The sequence below is a fragment of the Monodelphis domestica genome, chromosome 4 (assembly GCF_027887165.1).
Source record: "Monodelphis domestica isolate mMonDom1 chromosome 4, mMonDom1.pri, whole genome shotgun sequence".
Lineage (NCBI taxonomy): Eukaryota > Metazoa > Chordata > Mammalia > Didelphimorphia > Didelphidae > Monodelphis > Monodelphis domestica.
Window position 1 is genome coordinate 37,969,833 of NC_077230.1, and position 26,841 is coordinate 37,996,673.

The following is a 26,841-nucleotide window of genomic DNA, read 5'->3' on the forward strand; positions in this document are numbered from 1 at the left end:
TGATAATGGGCATCCTTGTTTCACTCCTGATCTTATTGGGAATGCATCTAGTTTATCCCCATTGCAGATGATATTAGCTGATGGTTTTAGATATATACTGTTTATTATTTTTAGGAATGACCCTTCTATTCCTATGCTTTCTAGTGTTTTTAATAGGAATGGGTGTTGTATTTTATCAAAGGCTTTTTCTGCATCTATTGAGATAATCATGTGGTTCTTGTTGGTTTGCTTGTTAATGTGGTCAATTATGTGGATGGTTTTCCTAATGTTGAACTAGCCCTGCATCCCTGGTATAAATCCTACTTGATCATGGTGGATGACCCTTCTGATCACTTGCTGAAGTCTTTTTGCTAGTATCCTATTTAAGATTTTTGCATCTATATTCATTAGGGAGATTGGTCTATAGTTTTCTTTCTCTGTTTTTGACCTGCCTGGTTTTGGAATCAGTACCATGTTTGTGTCATAAAAGGAGTTTGGTAGAACTCCCTCTTTGCTTATTATGTCAAATAGTTTGTAGAGTATTGGGATTAACTGTTCTCTGAATGTTTGATAGAATTCACTGGTGAATCCATCAGGCCCTGGGGATTTTTTCTTAGGAAGTTCTTTGATGGCTTGGTGGATTTCATTTTCTGATATGGGATTATTTAAGAATTCTATTTCCTCTTCTGTTAGTCTAGGCAGTTTGTATTTTTGTATAGATTCATCCATATCACTTAAATTGGTATATTTATTGCCATATAATTGGGCAAAGTAATTTCTAATGATTGCCTTAATTTCCTCTTCATCAGAGGTGATGTCCCCCTTTTCTTCTTTGATGCTGTGAATTTGCTTTTCTTCCTTCCTTTTTTTAATTAGATTGACCAGTACTTTGTCTATTTTGTTTGTTTTTTCAAAGTACCAGCTTCTTGTCTTATTTATTAGATCAATAGTTCTATCACTTTCAATTTTATTAATTTCTCCCTTAATTTTTAGGATTTCTAGTTTGGTTTTCTGCTGGGGGTTTTTAATTTGGTCACTTTCCAGTTTTTTTATTTGCATTTCCAATTGATTGATCTCTGCTCTCCCTAGTTTGTTAATATATGCACTCAGTTATATGAATTTACCTCTGATTACTGCTTTGGCTGCATCCCAAAAGGTTTGAAAGGATGTTTCGCCATTGTCATTTTCCTCGATGAAATTATTAATTGTTTCTATGATTTCTTCTCTAACTAAACGATTTTGGAGTATCATATTGTTTAGTTTCCAATTAGTTTTTGATTTGGTTTTCCACGTACCATTACTGATCGTTATTTTTATTGCCTTATGGTCTGAAAAGGCTGCATTTATTATTTCTGCTTTTCTGCATTTGTGTGCCATGTTTCTGTGACCTAATGTATGGTCAATCTTTGTGAATGTGCCATGTGGTGCTGAGAAGAAGGTGTATTCCTTTTTATCCCTATTTATTTTTCTCCATATGTCTATTAATTCTAATTTTTCTAAGGTTTCGTTCACTTCTTTTACCTCTTTCTTATTTATTTTTTGATTTGATTTATCTAAATTTGATAATGGTTGGTTCAAGTCTCCCACTAATATGGTTTTACTGTCTATTTCTTCCTTCAATTCTCCTAGTTTCTCCATTAGAAATTTGGGTGCTATATTATTTGGTGCATATATGTTGAATAGTGATATTTCCTCATTATCTAAAGTCCCTTTTAACAAAATATAATAACCTTCCCTATCCCTTTTGATCAGGTCTATTTTTGCTTTGGCTTTATCAGATATCATGATTGCCACTCCTGCCTTCTTTCTATTAGTTGAGGCCCAGAAGGTCTTACTCCATCCTTTAATTCTGACCTTGTGGGTGTCTACCCGCCTCATGTGTGTTTCTTGGAGACAACATATGGTAGGGTTTTGGATTCTAATCCATTCTTCTATTTGTTTACGTTTTATGGGTGAGTTCATCCTATTCACGTTCAATGTTATGACTGTCACTTGTGGACTCCCTGGCATTTTGATATCCTTCCCTAATTCTGACCTTTCTTCTTCAGCTCTACCTTTTAGTCCAGTGATTTACTTTAAATCAGTCCCCCTTGTATTTCCCTTTCTATCCCCCTCCCTTCTTATTCCCTCCCTTATTTTCCCCTGTAGTCTTTTTTAAACCCCCCCCACCCTCTCCCTCCCTTGTACTGCTTCCCTCCCCACCAGTCTGTTTTTTATCCTTCTACTCCCCTATAGGGCGCAAATCTATTCTCTTCCCCAATGGATTGGATTGTTCTTCCCTCTTTGGGTCAGTTTCAAAGTATGTAAGAGTTGAATATTTCCTGTCTCTAACCTCTTTACCCTTCCAGTGTATCGATGTTCTCCCCCCTCCCGCCATGAGCTTCTTTGTGACATATAAATTTACCCCCATTTGTTTCTTTTCCCATTTATTTTAGTCATAACCTCTTTTCTTTTTTAGCTTTAGTCATGTATATATACATATATATATATACGTACACATGTATATGTATTTATGCATGCATATCTCTATATACCTATTTATGTCTTGTCCTTTCATCCTATACAGTTTGTCACTGTTCCCTCTGAGTGTAGTTCTTCTAGCTGCTTAGGTGATAGCAACAGTTTTTAAGAGTTGCCAATGACCTCTTTTCTTATAGGGATACATATCATTTTAACTTATTGAGTCTCTTAAAAAAAACCTTTGTTGTTGTTGTTGTTTTTCCCCTCTTTTTTAATTACCTTTTGATGATTCTCTTGAGTTCTGTGGCTGGACTTCGAATTTTCTGTTCAGGTCTGGTCTTTTATTTATGAATGCTTGGAATTCCTCTGTTGTGTTAAATGACCATACTTTCCCCTGTAAGAATATAGTCAGTTTTGATGGGTATTTTATTCTTGGCTGTAGGCCTAGTTCCCTTGCTTTCCAGAATATCATATTCCATGCCTTTTGGTCCTTCAGTGTGGATGCAGATAGATCCTGTGTTATCCTCACCATGTTTCCATGGTATCTGAATGGTTTCTTTTTGGCAGCTTGTAATACCTGTTCTTTTATCTGATTGTTTTTGAATTTGGCTATAACATTTCTTGGTGTTGTCAGTTGGGGATTAAAAACAGGGGGTGATCTGTGGATTCTTTCAATCTCCACTTTCCCCTCTTGTTCTAGGATTTTGGGACAGTTTTCCTGGATAATTTCCTCTAGTATTATGTCCAGGCTTTTTCTTTTGTCGTGGTCTTCTGGTAGTCCAATTATTCTTAAATTGTCTCTTCTTGAACGATTTTCTAAATCGTCTGTTTTGTGAATGAGATGCTTCACATTTTCCTCAATTTTTTCATTCTTTTTGTTTTGTTTTATAGTGTCCTGCTGCCTTGTGAGGTCACTTGATTGTAGTTGTTTTACTCTGGATCTTAAAGATTGGATTTCATCTTTGGCTTTTTGGTCATCTTTTTCCTTCTGGTCTGAGTTTCTTTGAAGACTGTCTTTCATCCTCTTTATCTCGTCTTTCATCTCCTTTGCCTCATCTTTCATCTCCTTTGCCTCATTTTCCAGCTGGATGATTTTGGCTTTCAGGACACTATTTTCTTGTTTTAGTTCAAGTGCCTCTGTTTCCAGATGACTTATCTTAATTTTTCAGTTCTTTTCCCAATTGTCTTCAGCCTCTCTTAGTTGTGTTTTGAGTTCTTCCACAGCCTGTATCCAATTCGCTGGGATTTCTGGTTTATCGTTTGCTGATCTCTCCCCCTCTGTTCCATTTGGTGAGTAGTAGCTGTCTATTGTAGTTTCTTTCTTCTGTTTCTGTTGTTTGTTCAAATTCACCCCTTCTTTCCTCCCTGTATTTGTCTGTGCTCTTGTTCCTCTCATTTTTTTGTTTTTTAGGGACTTCTATCAGTCTCCCCTCTTGGAGCTTTAACAGAGGATCTCTTGGTGTAATCTCTGAGGGAGGGTTGTTGGGGGTTTGAGCTTTCCTGTCCTCTGGAGGCTTTTGATTGGCTTAAAGTCCAGCAGTCAGTGAGGATGGATGGGGAGCCTGGGCTTCCCTGTGTTCTGGAGACTTTTGATGGGATTGAGTTCAGCTTATTTGGGATGGGTTTATTCTGAGTTTTAAACTTCCTGGACGGCTGGAGCAGATATGGAGGATCTCTAAAGCTCTGGCCAGGCTGCCAGGTCTATGCTCCTTCTAGGCTGCCATCTTGACTTCACGTCTAGGTTTCTGTTTTTTCAGAAGACCCAGCTCTCTAAGGGGGGAGGGGTTGTGGCTTGCCTGGACTCTGAGGGCTCCTGATGAGATTAGGTTCAGGTGGTGTGGGCCGAAAGATCCCAGAGCCAAAAAAGGGAAGGAAAGAAAAAAAAAGCAGCCACCTCCTCTTCCACAGTCTGTGTTGAGTGCCCAGAAACTGGCCGAGTTACTTTCAAGGAAAGCTCTTTGGAGCAACCCCTTTGCCAGCCCTGAGTTTTCTGTCCTTTCAGTAGCTCTGAGGGCTCCTGATGGGATTAGGTTCAGCTGGTTCTTTCAGAAGACCCTGCTCTCTAAGGGGGGAGGGGTAGTGGCTTGCCTGGACTCTGATGGCTCCTGATGGGATTAGGTTCAGGTAGTGTGGGCCAAAGGAAGGAAAACTTAAGTATTTTGCTTCTAAGCCTGATGCTCATTGCCTCTTGATGTCAATTCTTCCAGCCCCCACTTTTTAGAACCTTTCCTGCTTCCTAGACTGTAAGAAAATCTATTTCTTTAGCTGCCCACCCTGAATATCCCAAATAAATGGTAGAAATTTTCTCCTCCCAACCTCTCAACATTGTTGTCTTTTCCTCAGTTTATGTGATGGCATTTATCTGTTAATTGTCACCCAAAGTATCTATAATTAATGTATCAACTGGAAGTCTGTTTTTGAATGATTTTGTCTCCTGACCCAATCCCCAAATTCTCAAAGGCACACTGTCTGACACTTTAGTGGAATCATTAACTCTAATTGACCATTTCCAAAGAATTTTAAATTTGGAACAACACACTGATATTCTGTTTTTGTGGACAATTTCTCCTGGATCTGTCTCACCCTGTTTTCCAATCTCTACCAATATCCTTTCCTTTTCCAATCTCATTTCGTTATTGCCTTACTGGAGAATGGAGGTGGTCTTTAGTTGGATAAGTCCTAAACCAGAAAGTCTTGGAGTATGGAGTAAGTGATGAATACTTTGTCTACCATCTTTGAAATCTGCTTTAAAAGTCTAGGGAAGAGCAAGATCTCCAAACAGGCTGCAGGATGATGAATTTATTTAGACACACCAGTCCTCTAAATCATATCAATTTGTAAAGAGGTAACAGTTGGAATATTTGTAAGGGGTAGAAGTTATACTTATGGTATAATGAGTCATTGAAGTCTGTCTCTTAAATACCATCCTTTGGTCTTCTAATCATATACATGCATTGGTCTGTTTGGTCATAAGATTTTTTACTTGTAGTTTTAATTACCCTGCAATTCTCTTTTTCAGTATCCATTTATTTGACCAGATTATTAAAATAGGTTTTAAAAAAATGGAAAATTGTGTTTTCCGGTGAGTAAATTGTATATTTCTTTAAGATACAGTGATTTCTAGATCTCCATTTTTTTATTTGGAAATTTCTAGAGCAATGGTGTTCACACAGAAAAATTGGGGAGAAAACAAGACAAATTTTAAACAAAACATTAATTTCTTTTTTCACCTTCATTTCCTAAATAGAAATAATCCTCTTTTTTCTGTACAGCGGTTCAGAGAATGTTTTATGATCCAGTGGCACTTTCCCTTCTGAATGGAATGCCCTATGAAATCTCAAACTCCTGACTTCCATTTGGATTTATTTCTAGTTAATGAATTAGTATTTCCGTGGCAAATAATGCTACTTGAACCTAAAGAGATTTTTTTGGAAGAGAGAATGCTTAGGTGCATTTGCCCACTCAGTTTATTTGCATGAACTATGTCTTATTTCAAAATACATAAATTAAATGTGGATATTTTGAACCTAGGATTGAAATTGGACGAGAGTCACCTGAAGTCAAGACAGAACTCATCATACTCCTTGAATTGTCAGAGGAAAGGAAGAAATTTTTTACAGATTCAGTCATAGTTCAGGTATGATATCAACCAAATACAAAGATGTAAAAACTCAAAATTCTTACTTATTCCATCACAAGATAGCAAAATTTTTAAAAAATATACATTTAAATATAGTTTCCTTTCTCAGAGGGAACAAATAAAACTCAAATACTATATTGCACATGCAAAGAAAAACAATAATAAAAAAGTTTTAAAAATAAAAAATATATAGCAATAAGTGACACACTGTGCCAGCCAAAGAGAGGTAGAACACAAAGGTTACTCACTAAAAAATGAGATCCATTTCCCTTTTTAACTTGGACATGAACCACTGTGTGAGTGTAAACGATTTTCAGAATAAAACAGTAGTAGAGTAGATAATGCATAATCAAAGAAAGTACCAAAGTCCCCAAAATTCACAATGGTCCAGTTAATTTCAATAGGAAACAAATCCACTATCATATTTTACATGAGTTGCTATGTGACATTTTTAAAAACCTATGAACTGATGGATTCTAGGCCTCTAGGTCACAATTTTTGCAGATGTAGATATTCTTTCAATGTTGGCAAAGATATTTTTAAACAAAGTCATTTTGTTTAATAACTGCCATTATTTCAAAATTTGTCCAGAAAAAAAAAACAAACCTCTTATATTGATGAGGAAAATCTATTTGGGGTCTATAACATAACCAAGAAATCTAGATTGTTCTGATTCAAGTAAAGTAAACTGCTGAAGAGTTATGCAGAATCTCTTTTTTGGCTTTCTGCTTTATATAAACACTTTTTTCTCTGGCAGGAACTTCTATTTGGTTCTCTACCTTTAATAAAACATTCTATATTTTAGATAGATAGATAGATAGATATAAACCTTCCATTCAGAAACCATTAGTTATCTAAAATCATTTCTGAAGACCCATTAAAATTAAAAGTTAGATTCTCTAAAGGTTGTATACAAGTTGTAACCAGTTTTGTTGAAGTTCATCCATCATCATCTATGTGATAATTAACAAAGGCAAAAAGGCAGAAAAGGCTTTTAAGGCAACGTAATCTTAGGCAACATGATCTTTGATGGATCTAGTGACAAGGTTTGGGGCAAGATGTTCATAGGCTTTTACAATGATATTTTGTTCTTCAGCAAAAGTACAAAATAAAGAATGATATAACAAAACAGTATTGATTAGATTAATAATATATGAACTTAAAAAGGAAATCAGATCTTACAACAATCAGGAAATATAAAAATCATGACATTGAATAGGCAGTGCAGTCAAAATATCCTTTATTCTAATCCAAACATACATGTTTACTATCTTGAGGGGGAATAAAACTCAAAAGGTTAACATCACTAAATGTCCTGATCTCTTTTTTCCCCTCCCCCAGGATTTATCATCCATTTGCATTTCTTTTGTCAGAGATTTGAAGTTTCTGATAGAAGCACTGGGAAGAATCTCCACTCTGCATGTTGAGAGTATTTAAGACTTTTAGAACTTTGTCAAAATATTTCAGTTTGGTTTATAGTTTAAGCAGCCCCCAGCCTATTGCATATTTATGAGGAGAAATAAACAAGAGGAGAAATAGCCAATGAAAATTCAAACTGCTAGTAAGAAAATCAAGCAGAGCTAATATGCACTTTGTTAGCTCAAGAGATTCAAACTGTTCTCTGAGAGTTTGAAGCATGGTTTGGAAGAGCATTTTTCCTCCAAAAAAAAAAAAGTGGAATAGAAAGGAATTAGTTAAGAGGCTTGGAAGAGTATTGTTCTTTCACCTCCTCATTAGGGGCAAAACTTTGAGGGAAAACAATAGTGTATTTACATATGAGAGAAAGAGTACTCCTCCTTGGTGTTTTGGGGCAATAGAAAGAAGGAAAAAGCAGGTTTATTCCCCCAAACTGACTTTAAATCCACTGATTTGGACTAACTACCTTCCCTGTGAAAAACCTTGAATAACAACCTTCTAAACCAGGAGCCCAGAATTACCTTTTAAAAATCAGCCTGAATAACGAGGTTTCTTTTTTGGGGTGTGAGGAAAGGGATTTGGGTGGAAAGATTTTTATATGTCACCCTCTGCACAGAGACTCGACTCAGAGTGAGAGGTGGCAGCAGAGTAGCTCCTTAGGCTTCCCAGCACACTTCAGTGAGGAGTTAAGGCAAAAGAAACCACAGTCGCTTGGGAATAGCAGTAGCAGCAACAGTGACCATAATGGTGAAAGCAGGAAGGTGGGCAGGAGTGCAGGCTTGAAAAAATGCATCTATTCTATATTAAAAAATATTTGAGAATTCTATCTCTTTTTGGTCAGCCAGAATGTGGGTTTTTTAAATTAATATACAATAACTAAGTATTATATTTTAAAAGTTTTATTAATAATAACTTGAAATAAAAAGCTAGAGTAAAACCTGCCTAACTCAGCTCAGGTTGCAAGAGAAGAGAGAGAGTGTGTGGCTTCCAGCAAACTATATACAAGCATGACATTGCAAATGTGGTGGAGAGAGGAGAGTAATTATGGGAAATACTGAAGGACTTCTAGGGAATGAAGTCCAAGGGTTCAAGATTCTAATTAATATACTGTTCAAAACCTCATTTCTGTCACACTGATTATCTGTTTTCTTTGAAGTTCTTCTAAAATAAAGAATCCTTTCTTCATTTTTGTTTTTGGGTTTATTGCTTGCTGATTTCAGTTTCTTCTGCGACTTCCTTATATAGTCTATTCCATGAACTTAGTTTTCTTTTAAACCACTACTAAGTAATCTTGAATAATTATCAAATTTTGAAGGTTCAGTTTCAGACCTGCTAATGCTAGACCTCTTTTATTCTTATTTTTATTTAATGGAAATTTAAGGTATTATTTACCTTTTCACAACAATCTCTTACTAACAATCATTTTATTTTTTGTCTTTTTCTACCCTAACCCTAATGTTATCCCCAACAGACCTCTCTACATTGTAAGCTCCTGGAGTCAGGAAGTGTTTTAATTTCATCTCAAGTATAATACACAGGACTAACATTTAATAGATGCTTTAAAAAATTCTGATAGAACTAGCTGCATTGAGCTGTATACTTATGTAGATGCATAATAGGCTCTTGTTTTCAATTGTTTTAACTGCTATTTAGCTTTGTATTTTGGTGAATTCTTTAATATATATACACTCATTTTGAACTGACTATCCTTTATCTCATATACTATAATAAAAAATCTTTGGAAGCAAGATCAAAGTATATATTCTCCAAAAAAAATACATATATATATATATATATATATGTATATATATATATATACACATACATATATAAGCTTGCATATAGTTCATCTTGGGGACAAATGTAAAAGAATTTCAGTATGGCACCCTTAAAACATCATTTGTGTTCAATTATATAATCATAAATATGAGCAAACAACAGGAGTGGATTTTGTTTCTTTATTTTAAGCATGTTCTTATAATTGATTAGCTTTGGGTACACATTGTAATTACATTTCTAAACATTTTCTCCCCTTAAAGGAAAAAGTTGGAGATATCAAAATTGTGAAAGGAAAAGCAAGAAATTATAAAACTCCGAAAATATCATGGCTCTGGATCACGAGGTATATCAATAAGTTTCTACTGGGAAAGTAAACTAGTGGATTTTTTAGACAAAATGTAAAATTCCAGGTATGAACAAATCATGAAAGTATTAAAGATGCATTCAATAGCTGACTCTTATGAGCAATGTGCTCATGTACCAGACTTCTGGATCCTTGAATTGAATTGGGACTCATATTTTGTAGTATTCTGACTACTTCCCACACTTGAAAACCAAAGGTAAAACGAACTTCTGCGCTAAGCGCTGGCTATGACATTGTCTTAGCCTTCACCTCTTTGATTTTGTTGTTGTTTACTAGGCTAATGTTAAGTTCTCTACCATGTCACATGTTTGACTAACTATCTCCCATTCCCCATTCCTTGGAACTTCAATAAAAACTGTATTCACCTGTAATTGGCTCTCTCATACCATCAGAAGAGCACAGACAGACTGAATGCCATGCTCAAATATCCCGCATCTCTCTGTTTCTTTACCTGCTCTATGTCTTCTCCATTCTTAATCTTTAAACACTTCAACCCAAATTCCCTCAGTCCTCGACTTCCCTTTCAGGTGGTCAACCCATGTTAGAATATTTTGTAGCTGCTGGTCAGCTACACAAAATGAAAGTTTAATAATAAAATAATGGTATGTTTTAATCCTATAATCCACTTACCGAGAATGTTTTGTAATCAGAAAATTTTAAAAATATATGTTCTGGGGCATTTATTGTATAATATTTTTTCTTATTTATCCAGGGCAAGCCTCAACTCCTGTTTGTCTTAGTTTCCTCATTTGTAAAATAGGGATCTGAATAGAAGTCCCAGCAGTGTGAGGAACAAATGAGATAATAATAGTCAAGCACTTCACTCAATTCCTGGAATGTATTAAAAAGTATATAAATAATTCTTATTATTGTCATTACTATAATAGTGTGACAAATGAGGAATGGCTGAACCGTTTCTGGCTTATAAATGCAATGAAATAATGTAATGCCCTAAAATCAGTAAATATCAGGAATTGGAAACAATTTAATAAACTTTGATGTAAAGCAAATACTGCCCCCAAAATAACTCTACAAGAGGGAATTCAAAATTTTTTATCATCTGTCCTAGAATTGGGGCTAAGTATCAGTTCTAAGGTAGAAGAGCAGTAAGAGCTAAGTGACTTACTTTTGATCACATAGGAAGGAAGTGTCTAAAGCCAGACATGAAACCAGGTCCTCCCATCTCCAGTCTTAGCTCATTATCCACTGAACCACCTAGGTGCCCCTGAGAATATATTTTCAAGAATTAAAAGGAAAACTCTATAAATATAAATGGATGAGTAAAAAACAATAGGCAAGAAGAGAATATTAAAATGTAAGTCATTTTGGAGAATATTTATCTGACTTTGGTAATATATAAATAAATGAATGTTCAAAATAAACAGGATAAAAAGACTAGAATCTCTAAGTATGATGCTTAATCTTTAGGTTACTAAGAGTGTTGAACCAAATTTTTTCAAATGGCCAATATAAGGGGACAGCTGGGTAGCTCAGTGGATTGAGAACCAGGCCTAGAGACAGGAGGTCCTAGGTTCAAATTTGGCCTCAGCCACTTCCTAACTGTGTGACCCTGGGCAAGTCACTTGACCCCCATTGCCTAGCCCTTACCACTCTTCTGTCTTGGAGCCAATACACAGTATTGACTCCAAGAAGGAAGGTAAGGGTTTAAAAAAAATGGCCAATATATTTTATACTATTCACATGTATTTATGTTGTCCAGCTCTGCTTTTATTTTTGATTTTTAGGATTTTTTTGTACACAGATACTGGATTGGTTTGCCATTTCCTTCAACTCATTTGACAAAATAAAACTGAGGTAAATAGGGCTGACTGACTTGCCTAGGGTCACACAGCTAGTTTTTGATTTGACTGGATTTGAACTTACAAAGATGAGGCCTCCCTGACTCTGGGCTTGGTACTCTATCCACTGGGCCACCTAACTACCCCTAACTGCCATTAGTATTTGCAATGTAAGGAGGAACAATAAAATATACCTCAGCCATTTACCTATGGTATAGTGATAGGAATTTCCAAAATAGGATAACAATGACAAGGGATGTTCCAATCAAGGGGATTGGGATGATGCTGTTTGTGCCCTCTCCCTTTCCACTAAGGAGTCTCTCTGGTTTTGATCTAAGCACATAATGACCAGCTTTTTAGCCTTGGAGAGACTTGAAGGGTCAAGCATCTATCTCACAGCCTTTGACTCTTTATTCCTCTACCCTGTATCTCAAGAGAAAACTAAACAGGAAAATTTGGCCAAATAAGGAACTAGAAAGGTACTCAGTCTACTCTGTGAGACAGCTACTTATTTCCTCTTTACAAAAGATGGGCTTAATAAATACAAGATCTGATTTCCATTCAGGATCTCTGGACCTCTGAAATTCATAATGTTGATTTTATGCAGAACACAACTTTAAGACTGATGTTTGATCATGTCTGCAGTGACAGGCACTCAGAGGATTAGGTTCAAGTTTGCCTAACTGATCCCTAAAACCACAACCACATGGAAGAAACTGCCAAACCCTTAGGATGGTGAGGGCAGCCCATCCTCCTACTGCTCAAAAGAGAATTATTTGCCACATGCCCTAGAAAACCAAAGGAAGAGAACAAGCCAGAAGGAGCCTCTCCTTTTTAACAGATACAACACCCCACCACCACCTTCCTCTCTGACAGGTTGGGGAAAGGACCAAGGGACCATGCGCTGGTTCTCTGTGGGACTGAGCCACATATGTGGTCCAGAGGAAGTAGACAGGGAAGCTCTAAGAATGTTCCATCCCCATTACCATACCCATTGACATGAAAAGAGAGTCTGGCAGGTAGACATAAATACATAAAAGCCTTTTAAGTGAAATTCATTGATCACATTTGTTTTAAATGCAAGCTTAGATCTTTATTGAACTTACAATTTAAAGTACTGTCATGCCTTACATTATAATGCTCAATATTGCTAGGAGAACCACATGGCATATATTTGGAATTGTGTGTTTTTATGTTATCTTTAGGGTTCATTAAATCATATTTGGGTAAGTACAGATATGGGAAGGATTCGTGATTTCATTGATATATAGGAAATGCTCATAGGTAATGAAACTTCCCCTACCAATGCTGGCTGACACCTCTGCAACTTAATTGTTTAAAAGTATTGATAAACAAACTTGAACTCAGATTTTCTTGACTTGCTCTTTATATGCGATGTAAAGCTGACTCTCTAGGTATGATTTCATACATATACACACATACACACACTAGGTTGTCTCTATGCATGAAATATATAATTCATTCAGGTATTTAGGAAATATTCTCCATAATGAATTATTCTATAGGCAGGACTAAGATTGTAATGACCGAAAGGTTTGGTCTTTCAGTATATATAGAGAAGAGTGGAGACCTCTCTGTTTCAGCTTTTGGAGCTGAGGCCAGGCCTCACAGTCTGGCAGAGGGTTTCTCCCACTCCCATCCTCTGTGCTACTTTTGTTGATTTCAGAATCTTAGCAGTTGATAGAAAGCAAACAAGAACAGTTCTAACTTTCAGAAACTGGTTGGGCCTGTGTCTTCGGGCTGAATTGAGAAGAGGCACTCGGAATCCAGACTGGGAAGCCAACACTCCTCCCACCTCCAACACCAGGAAGGAAGTAACAACCAGGCAGGAAGGAAGTGCAAGTCACAAGACCCAACTGCCACTCCCAGTTGCCCCCTCCCCCACCAACTATCAGTCTTGTTTCCTTTCCAAATAGCCTTCTTACCCTTCCCCCTAGCTTTTCGATTTTAGTCAGTCTCTCTCTTTTCCCCTCCCTAATGTTACTCCCCTTCCAATGTCCTCCCCTCTTATTTATTCCTCTCTTACTATAGTGCCTTTTAAATGACCCCCCAACCTCTCCCTCTCTTGTGTAGCTCCCCTCCCCACATGCCCATTTATTATCCTTCTACTTCTCCATAGGAAACAATACAATTCTCTGCCCCCAATGGATCTGATTGTTCTCTCTCTGAGTCAATTTCAGTGTGTGTAAGATTTAAGTATTACATGTTGCCAAACTCTTCCATTCTTCCATTGAATTGATCTTCTCCCCCTCCCCCATGAGCTTCTTTATGAAAAATATATTTACCCCATTTTATCTCTTTTCCAATTTCTCTTAGTATTAACCTATGTTTACACCTAGTTTTTTAAATACATTTTGATATATTATCCTATACAGTTTGTCACTGTACCCTCTAAGTACCATTTTTCTAGCTAACCTGATGAAAATAACAATTTTTAAGAGTTATCAATATGTTTTCTTATAGAAATACAAATAATTTTTACCTCATTGGGTCCCTTAAAAAAGTTTTGTTTTCTTTTTTTTTCCTTTCTTACCTTTTGGTGATTCCCTTTTGTTCTGTTTTGGGGTATGAAATTTTCTGTATAAGTCAGGTCTTTTCTTTAGGAATGCTTGGAAGTCTTTTTTAAAATAAATTACAAAACTTTCCAGTGCATGACTATAATCAATTTTGCTGGGTAGTTGATTCTTGGTTGTAGACCCAGTTTCCTCATATTCTGTAATATCATATTTTTTGCCTTGCAGTCCTTCAGAGTGGATGCAGCCAGTTCCTGTGTTATCCTAACTGTGCATCCATGATATCTGAATGGTTTCTTTGTAGCATCTTTTCCTTAATCTGGAAGTTCTTGAACTTGGCTATAACATTCCTTGGTGTTGTCAATTAGGTATTAAATGCAGCAGGTGGTCTGTGGATTCTTTCAATGTCTACTTTACCCTCTTGTTCAAGAATGCCTGAGCAGTTTTCTTGAATAATTCCCTGTAGAATGATATCCAGACTTTTTTCTTTGGTCATGATTTTCTGGTGGTCCAATGTTTCTTAAATTGTCTCTTCTGGATCTATTTTCTAGGTCTTTTTTTTCCAAATTGTTGTTTCATATTTCCCTCAAATTTTTCATTCTTTTGACTTTGTTTTATAGACTCTTATTGCCTTGTGAACTCATTTGCTTCTAGTTGTTGGATTTTTGGTTATCCTTTTCCATTTGGTCTGTTTTTCTTTGTAGTTCATCTTTCATTTTCCTTGCTTCATTTTCAAGCTGGTAAATTCTGCCTTTTAAAACACTATTTTTTGTTTTAGTTCATGTGCCTCTGTTTCCAAATGACCTATTTTGCTTTTTAAGATCTTTTCCCAATTGTCTTCAGCCTCTCTTAATTGTTTTTTGAATTGTGTTTTGAGTTCTTCCAAAGCCTATGTCCAGTTCTCTGGAGTTCCTAAGTTTTTGCTTGGTGTTTCTTGGTCCTCCTCTGTTCCATTTGTTCTTTGTTCAGTACCCATATAGAAACTGTTGATTGTAATTTCTTTTTTCTTTTTCTGTTGTTTACTTATATTCCTTCTCCTCTCTCCCCTCCCCATTGTAGGCTGTAATCATACACTTTTGTTTATTTGTTGGATCTGTGGAGTTTGGGCTATTCTGTCTTGAAGAGGCTTCTTCTCTGCTCTGCTGATTAACTAGTTTAGACTGATGGAGTATTAAATGAGCCCTGAGACCAGATCTTCTTCAGTTTCCAACAGAAGCTGAAGGCGAAGCTGAAGGTAGTTACCCTCATCCTCCTTTCTACTCCTGTCTGCCAGCAGCCTCCCTGTCAGCTGCCCAGTCAGAGTTCTGAGCTTCCCATGGTGGTACCAAGGTACTCTATCACAGTTATAGCCTTCACCCTGGGATCCCAGTCAGCTGGATTCTTACTGTGGGTCTCAGCATGTAAGTGGGAGGAAGAGTGTTGGAGATTGAGATTCCCTGCCCTTTGAAGGCTTCTTATTTGCACTACTGGTAGATGGGATAAAGCCTGGCCAAGCTGATCTGCAAAGCTGAATGTGGATGTGCCTTGAGGCCAAAACCTCCAGAGGCAGAGGACCAAGATATGGAGAGTGGTGGCTGAAGGCGGTGACCCAGCTGCCCTCCTCTCTGCCCCTCTCCTTCAGCTATGTCCCTTCCAGTTGTCAGAGTCCTGGGTCTCAAGTAACTGTGGTGGCAAGCACTTTCTCCAGGCTAGAGCTCTCACCCAAAGATCCCAGCAATCACCCAAATCTCAGCGCAAGGTAGGGGAGGAATCCGGGGATCTTCCTTATTTCTTTTCCTTAAACTAGAGAATTCAGGCTTCTCTGTTGTGTACCTTTTACATTGAATTGAGCAGGAGGGTCCCCTGGCTCTGTCTTGTTTGATTTGTTTTTCTATCGCCCTTGAAGCACTTTGTTTTTTATTATGTGGAAGAGTTTACACAGAGGACTCAAATTTTGCTACTTCTAAGTGGCCATCTTGACTCTGCCTCTGAACACTAAATCTTGAAAAACTATGCCTAACAACCCCTTTCCCTTATATCCTCACTTCTTGCCTTTCACCCCTACCCCAAAAATAAAGAGGAAAACATTAAAAGGGTGAAAAATATCAAACATATTTAGCCCAACAATACAATTCCTATATTTGTCCTATCCAAAAATGTATACCTCATTCTGCTTTATCAGTCCATCACTTCCCCTTTTATGTGGTGGGTATCATTGTTTAATCTTTACCCTCTAGAATTGTGGCTGATTGTTAAATATTGTGGTTAAATAGAGTCTATTAAATAAATGTCCATTAAATAGAGTTCTTAAATCTTTCAAATTTCTTTTTCTTCATGATGTTATTATGGTAAAACCCTCATGATATTGTGAAATTTCTTCATGTGATCATGACAAATGCTTTTTCACAGAAATCTGCCCAGGTTTCTCTAAGACCATTCTGGTAATAATTTCTTATTGTGCATAATTTGTTCAGCCATTTCGCAGTGATGAACATCCTTAGTCTCCAATTTCTTACCTTTGAAAAAAATTTTAAAAGTCTACTATAATTATAAAAGTCTACTACTATCTATGGGTCCTTTTTATTTTTATTGTTGAACTTCTTTGGGATTATAGGTCTAGAAATGCAATTGCTAAATCAAAGAGTTCAATGACAGCTTAATGTGGCCTAGAACCAAAGTATTTTACTGAATGCCTAGAAAAACCCACATTTCTACCAATATTAATACTATTACTTTCCAATACCCCTCCAATAATTGTCATTTTTATTTGTCAATTGTCATTCTTTGTCAATCAGAATAATATGAAGTAGAAGCTCAGAGTTGCTTAAATTTATACCTCTCTACTTATTTAGTGATTTTGGACTATTTAAAATTGACCACTCTCTTGAAAACTGCCTTTTTCATATCTTGGACTTTTTGAGGGCCATTTAATTGAAAGAAACCTCATGGTTCAAGTCCAAGGCTTTCATTTGATCAGTGTAGTAAATTGGAGGACAGAAAGGCCATAAGTGACTTGCTTAAATTAATACAAATAGTTAGTGGAAACTACAACTAGATTCTAGAACTAGAAATAGAGGTCATGTCTCCTTAATTCCAAGATGATTTCATTGTCCATTGTATCAAACTATCCCTTTTTCTTCCTCAGAGAACTGGAATTAAAAAATGAAGAGATGGAATTGAAAAGAATAATAGAAGAAGAAGGTCAGAAATATAAAAAAGACCTCAAGGAAATTGATGAAATGGTGAGAGTACATAGTTCATTTATACACACACACACACACACACACACACACACACACACATATATATATATATATATAAATACTATAAACTATATCTATGATTAAAAACCCAGTGTCTGGCTCACATATTTTCCCTCTTCTTTGTGAATAAAATCTAAATCCTGTGACTTCCAAACTGAAACCAGAGAGTTTTACAATTAATATCCAGCATACCTTGAAATAAATCTTATTATATATACATATATGCATATAAGTCTCATATACTCACAGCTTAGCAAAGGACCAGACACATAAAAAGCATTTAATAAAGGTCATTTTTTTCTTTCTATATACACATGACAAGATGTATAAACATATACATACACACATTTATATATGTGTGTGTGTGTGTGTAACTTACATCTATATATACACCTCTATCAAAGACCAGGATACTTTTTTATCAAACCTCTCCTAACATCATTCTAACTGCAAATGGTCTGGTCCCTGTAATTTCCCAGTTCTTAAGGCACTTTCACTAATTTTGTGTTTGTACATCTTTACTAGTCCATTCTACAAAATTATAATCTCCCTGGAGACAGAATCTGTCTTTTCCCTTTCATATACAATACTACACACAGAGAGAGGTTTTATTTTATAACATTAAGAAGGAAGACCTACAATGAAGTCCTCCTTCTAATGTCCATCCTGGATGTCTAAACCTCACCAAGTCGGTAACATCTTAGTGCTCTGGGAAACTCTCTGCAACTAGAGAGCAATGGAAGTGACACTTTCCTTCAAAAAGTTAATTCTTCACTGGGAGATCTTTTCACCTTGTATTCTATCCCTAACCTCATCTACTATGACTATTCCTATCCCCTTTCCCTTTCCCATCCCCATTTCGACCTCTATACCAATGTCTATCCCTATCCCTAACTTCATGTTAATCCTTAAATCTATTTTGATTATTATTCCCTGACAACCTATTCATGGAATTTGTGTATAAGTATTTTTAATGTATAGTATTAAGGGGTTAATTGCAGAGCAGAGAGGCCAGATAAGTGGCTAGCAGGTACAAATGAGTTATTTATGGAATAGTTATGAATGCTGGAGAAAAAAAGGATTGAATAAATTGAAATTAATAGAATTATTATGGTTGCACAAATTTCAGACTAACAACTTGATAGAGAAACTTAAAAAATACGTGAACATATCTGAAGTGAATATCGGAAATCAGCCTGAGGAGACAGTAAAAGAAGATATAACAACAGGGCAATTATTGGCCGCAGAGGACATCAGTTTAGGTAAGAGTTTGATTCTTGATTAGGCTGAAAGGAATCAATTAGTGTCAAGAAAAGAGGCAGCAGAGGTTATAATGTAAATATGGAATTTTAGCTGATAAACATTCTGTTGGTCGATTAACACAAATATCTTTAATTTTTAATTGTAAAATTTTAATTTTAAATTTAAAAAATTTTAAAAATTAAAAAAATGTAAATGTTACATGGAGGAACAATTCTTGACAAATTTTTTTTACTGTTTTAAAATTCAGATTTGCTACTTACCCTCCTCCAACTCCCAGACAAGGTGATTAATATGAGAGAGGAGGATATACCCATACTTTTATGTTATACATACTTCCATATTATTTCTGTCCATAGATGATAGAAGACACATATCACTCTTACAATAAAAATCTCATGAAGTTTATATTATAGGAGCAGATGTCAGGTTTTGATCTGTCCTTAGCTTCTAATAGTTCTGTCTTTGGCTACAGACACTATTTTCTTCATGAATCCCTTGCAGTTATCTTGGAGACTTACTTTACTGATGATGGTTTTAGTCCTTCACAGTTGATCATGGCATAATATTTCTGTTACTATATACATTGTTCTTCTGGTTCTGTTCACTTTTTTCTGAACTCACGCTTTCACTGTTCCTTATGGTACAATAGTATTTCATTATAACTATATAGAAGAACTTGTTCATTCTTCTCCCACTTGATGAATAACCCCATAGTTTCCAATTCTTTGCCACTACAAAAAGAGGTGCTAATAATATTTTGGTACAGTTAATTCCTTTTATTCTATCTTTGATCCATTTGGGATACTAAGCCTGTAATGAGACTACTGGCTCAAAGGGTATGCATATTTGTCTTTGGGTATGGTTCCCTATAGCTCTCAAGAATGGTTGTATCAGTTCACAGTTCCACTTATAGCATATCAGTGTTTCAATTTTCCCATGTCTCCTCCAACATTTATCATTTTCCATTTAGGTCTGTTTAGCTAATATAAAAGTTAAGAAGGCATTTCTCAGAATTGTTTTAATTTAAATTTCTCTCATCAGTAGTGATTTGGACCATTTGTTCTGTAAACCTTAAAATTCCTTAAACTTATAAATGTTGGAAATTTCACCATTGGGAAATTTCATACTTGAGAAATTTCCTATTGATAGTGGAAACTCTATTGGAATGTGAACCCCATTGGCATGGGTGGTTCCTCCTTCTCCCTTCTTAAGATTACTTTAGGACAGAAACCTTTTGCTGAACAATGGAAAGGGCTTTGACCTATGCTTAAGCACAGAACAGGAAGTTCTTTGAGTCATGATTGATTTTAGTAATTGTTACAATAGAGATACTTGGAATGACAGAACCAGGTCTTGGAAAATACAATTTCCACCCCACTCAGTCCTAACAGGATTTAGGAAGGGCTGCAGCATAGATCAAAATTTAATTATTCCAATCTCTACCCTACTCAGGGTAACAGGATTTAGGAAGGGCTGTAGCAAAGGATCAAGATTTAATTATTTGAGAATATGACAGTCAACAGACATGGGCAAAGCCACAGACAGACCTCTGGGCTATCCTGGGTTAAGCTAGAGCCACCATTGGCACAGGGAAGACATGGACAGTGATTGGTAGATGTGAGAACTGAGGGGAGGGAACTTGGATGATTTCCTTAAAGAGAGAGGGGTCTGAGGATTGAGGTGGTGGTTGGTTGGAGAGGTTTTGGCTCTGAGAGGTTGTGCTGGCTCTGAAGGAAGCTACTCTGAAGGAAGCTGGAGGTGGAGGCCCCTGAGACTGTTTCTCCATTTTGGTCATGTGAGTGATAGGGACTGATCTCCTTTCTTTGCCTCAGCTATCTAAGGGCTTGGGCCTTTTGGCCCAGCCTAAACAGAAGGGGTATTTAAGCCCTATTCCTTTCTCTCCCCTTTCTCTCTCCCTCTCTCTCTCTCTATCTCTAATTCCTTTCTTCCTCCTGTTTGTAATTAAACTCTATAAAAGGTTGAAGGCTGACTTGAGTTTTCATTTAGGAATTACATAGCTGAATTCCTTGGCGACCTTAAATTAATATATATCAGTCTTTTAAAGTGATTTCCTCGTCACAGTTCATATAACTGGATAATTTTAATCTCTTCCGCTGAGAACTGCCTGTTAATATCTATTTCTTGATTGGGGAATGTTTTGTGTTCTTATACATTTGACTTGGTTCTCTATATATTTGAGAAATGAAACTTTAGTCAGATACTTGATATAAAGCCCCCCCCCCATATTTGTTGTTTCCTTTCTCATTGGTTTTATTTCAGTAAAATCTTTTAAATTTAATTAAATTAAAATACTTTTTAAATTAAGTAAGCCATGATTTATAATATTTGATTTATTTTTTCACAAAACCAACTTTTTTTCTTATTTGTTAGTTTTATAGTTTTATTTCAATTTATTCATATCTCCCTTGATTTTCAGGATTTCCAAATTGCTGTTTAATGATGGGTTTTTAATTTGTTCTTTCATAGTTTTTTACTTGCATAACCAATTAATGTTCTGTTTCTCTATTTTATTAATATGAGCAATGAGATATGAATTTCCTTCTAAGTACTGCTTGGCTGCATCCCATAAATTTTGTTTACATTCCATAAATGTTGTTAATGATATTGTTATTTATTTCTATGATTTAATCTTTGATCCATTTGCTTTTTAGGAAAAGATTGTTTCTAATTCTAAATATTAGTTTCTAATTTATTTTTAGTCTTCTGCATTTTGTGTCACTTTTCTAGCATTCTGGTTTGAAAAGTATGGATTTAATATTTCTGTTTCTATACATTTGGATGTGAGGCTTTTATGACCACTTATGTGGTTGATTTTTGTGAAAGTCACACATATTGCTGAGAAAAAGTGCATTCCTTTCTATTTCCCTTCAGTTTTCTCCAGAGGTCTATCATGTCTGGGTTTTCTAAAGTTCTATTTACCTTCTTAACTTCTTTCTTGTTTATTTTCTGGTTGGATTTATCTACTTTTGAGAGGGGAAAGTTGAGATTCCCCACTAGTAATATTTTTATTTTATTTTTCCTTCTGTAACTTCTTTAATTCTTCCTTTGTGAATATGGATGCTATGCCATTTGATGCATAAATGTTTAATAATGACATTGTTTTCATTATCTCTCATACCTTTTATCGTTATGTACTTTCTTTCCTTATTTCCTTTGATCAGATCAGTCTTTGCTTTTGATTTGTCTGAAATCAGATTTGCTATCCTGGCTTTTATTACTTTATTTGAGGCATAGTATATGCTACTCCAGCCTCTTTTATTCTGTGTGTGTTGTCTCCATGTTTTAAATGTGTTTCTTGTGGGCAGAATAATTTGGTGTTCTGGTTTTTTTAAACAACTCTGCTATCCTTTTCTGTTTCATGTGTAAATTCAGCCCATTCATGAATCCACATTCATCATTACTAATTGTGTTTTCATGCATCTTATTTTCCCCGTTTATTTTTCTCTTTCTCTCTTTTTAGCTTTTCCATGTTCACAGATGTTTTGTTATTGACTATCACCTCCCCCAATTCAACCATCCTTTTTTGTTCACCCTCAACACCTTATTCTCTCTAACCTCCTACTTCCCTGTAGGGTAAGATAAGTTTCTACAGATCAATATGGCTGTTATTTCCTTTTTGAGCTAGTTCTGATGAGAGTAAGGTCCAATCAGAGTTAAAGCACATCTCCTCCACTGGATTTGCTGTTTATGTGCCTGTTAATGAGAAATAGTTTGCCTCCTTCTAGATCTCCTTTTCTCTCTTCTCCATTTATTCCTTTTTCCCATTCCCTCCCTTTTAATATCATCCCATCTCATTTAGCTTCCTTCCTTTGATGCATGCCCCTTTTATTGCTACAATATTAAGTATTTTAAATACTTTAATCTTAAGTATTATTTTCAATATTAAGTATTTAAATTCTTTAGCTTTAGCTTGCCTTTGAAATATTATAGATGTCTTAATTATTTCAATGATCATCTTGCCAGGTATGAATGAACTCAATTCAACTTTCGCAAAACTATCAAGTATTCTTCTTCTCTTGAGTATTGAACTTAGTATCAAATATTGTTTTCAACTTTTTTGCGTGAGAAAAGTCTGAAATTTCTCTATTTCATTAAAGAGCAATTGTTACCTTTTGGAAGATTAATCTTGGTTTTACTCAGTGTATATTTCTAGGTTTCAGTCCTAGAATCTACTTTTCAGAATGTCATATTCTGTGTCTTCCAGTCCTTTAATGTAAAAACTGCTATGTCCTGGAGAATCCTGACTATGGCTCCTCAATATTTAAAATGTTTCCTTCTGGCAGCTTCTACCACTTTTTCTGTGGCCTGGGAGTTCTAGAATTTGGTTATAGTAGTACTGGGGTATTTTATTTTGGGTTCTCTTTCAGGAAGAGATAGGTGGATTCTCTCTCTTTCTATTTCCCCCTCTTGTTTGAGGATATCGTAATATTCCCTGAGGACTTCTTATAATATGGAATTCAGGATTTTCTTTTGATCGTGGTTTTCAGGTATTCTGATGATCCTTAGATGACTTCTCCTGGGTCTATTTTCTAGGCTGGTCATATTTACAATTGAAGTATTTCAGACTTTCTTCTATTTTTTTTAAATTTTGGATTTTGTTTTATTGTTTCTTACTTATGGTTTCATTAACTTCTATCAGTCCAATGCTAATTTTAAGGAGTTTTCTTCCTTGAGTTCTTGGGTTTCCTTTTCTACTTGGCTGTCTTTTCTTTAAAGGGTTGTTTTCTTCCTTGTTTTCTTCATGTTTTGTTTTGTTTTTTTTGGTTTGTTTGTTTTGGTTTTGGGTTTTTTTTTTTTTTTGCCTCTATTCCCATTTGGTGGATTCAATTAATTAGGAAGTTTTTTTCTTCAATGATTTTTTCCCCCCAGCTGTTGAGTTTTTCAATTAGTTCCCTTATATTTTTAAACTTCTTCCAGGGATTCTTTTTAAGATCTAAACTCCTTGCCCACTTTCTTTTGAGGCTTCACATGTCTCCTTTATGGCATTGTTGTCCTCTTCTGAGTCCATATATTGATCTTCCTTGTCACTAAAGTTCCTTTCCCAGGTCAGTTTTTTTCTTTTTTTACTTGTTTTTCAATTTTTTTCTTTCCTTTGTAACCATATTTATCTTTTGAGATCCTTCTCTGTTCCTGGAGTAAAAGGGTATATTGTTCTAAGATTACAGAGTACTCTTCTCTGGTATTTGGTGTAGGACTAGCTGCCCTTGTTCCTCGTGGTTTGTCTGTCACGGAGACAGCAGTACTGGCATGTTCTGGGGAGGTTGGCAACTGTTTCATCCAACTATATTTAGCATAATGACTTTCCAGTTCTCCCATTGTTTTGTGGGTTAATCTGGTCCCCACTATGCTGCTTCACTGCCCCTACCAAGTAGCCTGGGTGGAGAAGGCTCCCTGCTTTGATTTCTACTGCCCCAGGCTTTACCCCACCACATGGAAGTAAGCAAATTACTTCACTGTAGTTCTAGTTCCCCCTTCTTGCATCCCTGTAACCTCAAGATTCTTTTGCCATTTGGAAGTGGATAGTTCATTGTTAATTCTAGTTCCATCTTTACTCCTTTGGAGTCCCAAGGCTCTGATGTCACATGAGAGTTTGAAGGTTCCTTACCTTCTCTACCTGTATAGAGTGACCCCAGCTGGGTTCCAAGATCTGCCAGTACTATCAGATTGCTCTCTTCTCTTACCTAAAGTGAGATGTTGCTCCAGTTTTTCTTTGTTTTGAGGCAATTTGTTTTGTTTTGTTTTTGCATTGAGGAAATGGAGTGCCTTTTCTTCCTACATCTTATCTTTCAGCATGCAACTTTTGTCTTCATGCAAAATCTGAATAAAAGTGAGGGGAGTTCTAAAGAGAGGAAGCTGCTGAGGTATCTATACACATAAATACACATATACACATATGTACACACATATATATATCCATATATACATATACATATCTATATGTCTGTACATATATGCATGTGTGAGCATAGAATGGCTTCCACATTTTAAAGATTTTTTTCATAGAGATTGAAAATGTTTTTTTTACCAAGAACTCCTTGACAGCAGAGATTGACTTTTTTGTCTTTTTCTGTATCCTTGGTGCTGTACCTGGAACACTTGAGGCACTTACTAATGATTGTTGACTTATTCAAAACCTAGAATTTATTTTTTTAAGATATATTATCTATATAAAGAAGAATGTGCATTTTTGAAAGACTTTCAAGTTTTTGAACTATAACACTCAAGGATGAGATAGAACACTTTATTATCCCTATTACTACAAGAGGATCAGAGATGATGATTACCTTTGGCTTATATGTTTCTGTGGCAAGAATAATCCCATGAGTCTTACCACAAAGTTTATACTCTGCCTGATTATGAGTAAATTTTCTAGGAAAAAGAAACATATAGACACACACACACACACACACACACAGACAAAACACAAATACACATACAAATGGTATCTAGACTGCAGCAAGAACTGAAGCTAGTGAGGGGGAAAAAGATTGCAAAAACAGAAAATTACTCATGAATTTATAAATTACTTATAGTTAAAATCAACGCTGCCATACTCTTAAGAGATGTGCATTATACAATGTCACATGTATCTGATTTCTTTTAATGTAAAATACTCTCTGTAAGGCATATTATCTTGTTTTATCTTCATGACAACTCTGTGGTGGAGGTTACATAAATAATACTTTCCAAATTTTACAGAAAACAAAAAAAGGAAGATTCTGGGAAAAAGACACTACTTGTTCAAGTACACCCAGCTAGTAAATGGACAAGCCAAGATTCTGTGGGAAGAATGCATTGTCACTTTAAAGATATATTACGGAATCCAAATTGTAAGAAGGAATGGAATACATTCTCTCCCTAGTTAATCTGTGTCACCCTAAGATTTTATTAAGAGTGGGACTCACTCTAATTCCCTACTTAAACTGAATGTGTAAATTCTAGCTTGAGTCTCTAGCTGCCTTTCTAATGTGACTCACCATCACCTTTGTCAGAGTTATGAAGAAAGTGAGGCAGGTCAAGATTCTTTTGAGAAAAGTGAGGTGGGGGGAGGATTCAGTCTATTTCGCCTTCTGCAGATTTGACTATACCATTTACTAGCTGTTTGGAACTTTGAACAACTTATTTAACTACTCATGTTCTTTAAATCTCATATGAAAAGTAGTACTGTGAGAACACCAATCTGACCTTTTGGTGTACATAGTTTCAAAGGAGAAATGCTTGGAAAAAAATATTGGACAAATTAAATAAAGAAGTATTATATATACATTTACATTTACATATACATATATACATATTCTGAAAAGAATGAGCTCCACATACCAACCAGTGAAGTTTCCTAAAGAATACAATTCTTTCAGCACAAAAATGACACAATAGAGAAAAGAGAAATGGATCCTATTTTGACTCTGGCAAAGGTTTAAAAGTACAGGTAAATTTGGAACAACGAATGCCCAGGTGCCAAGAAGAGGAAAAGATCATGAAAAAGTGGTTGTAATGGAACAGAGAGGATATTATAGAACAGAGATGATGTTATAAGCATCAGTGTTTGATATTAATAAACATTTTAATCACTGACATAGATAAAAAATAGATTCCATATGAAATTTGCAAATAATTTGTTTTAGTTATAATTTTCCCAAACCTAGTACTATGGAAAATATATTTTTGAATGTTTTAAATGAATATTATTTTAGATATATCTGTATCTATCTCTTTAGATCTATATGACTATGCATCTAAATTTAACTGTTGGCAAATAAGTTAGAGATGGCTTCCTTTCTTAGCTATAGATGTTAGACAACCTATCTATATAGAAGGTTCATTAGAAATCACTTTCTTGGGTGTCATCATTTACCTGAATTTGTCTGGTATTGTGAATATGAGAACTTTTGGAGCATCATTGCCGTTGCTAACAGTAGGCAATCTGATTCAGCCTTTTGAGTCTGGGGTGAATGAGTCACAGTGGGAAAGTGGATGATGCACTTCAGGGGCTGTTATTTTTTTGGCTGCTGAGTACCATTATTATGGTGATATGTTCAGTTGGTGTTCAGGGAGGGTTAGGACCTCTACTGTGAGAGCTTGCTGAATGCTTTTCAGGGCTGCTTATCCCCGTTTGGTGTCTACCTCTTTCCCAGCTCTTACCTGTGGCTCCAAGCTATAGTTTTCAGCAGCAGCCTGTTAAAACTGTCCAGGCAGATGGGTTAAGCTTGGGTTTATGTCTAACTCTAGGCTTGTGAAGACCTCTCCTGCCAGAACAGTTGGATGAGGCAATTTGTTTCAGTAGCCATGAAGGTGGCTGAAGCAAACACTTTCGAGTGCTTAAAACTTGGACGGCTATTAGAGA

General features: G+C 35.8%; 1 protein-coding gene across 2 annotated transcripts in view; it reads left to right on the top strand.

Moving 5' to 3' along the window:
- Positions 1-26,841, top strand: part of LOC103098389 (uncharacterized) — a 166,181-nt gene that overhangs the window by 136,019 nt on the left and 3,321 nt on the right. For both annotated transcript variants that reach the window (XM_056793300.1, XM_056793299.1), the window contains exons 6-9: positions 5,971-6,076; positions 9,535-9,617; positions 17,096-17,192; positions 18,343-18,475. In XM_056793300.1, the coding sequence (XP_056649278.1) occupies positions 5,971-6,076; positions 9,535-9,617; positions 17,096-17,192; positions 18,343-18,475 (419 nt within the window). The remainder of the gene's footprint in view (positions 1-5,970; positions 6,077-9,534; positions 9,618-17,095; positions 17,193-18,342; positions 18,476-26,841) is intronic.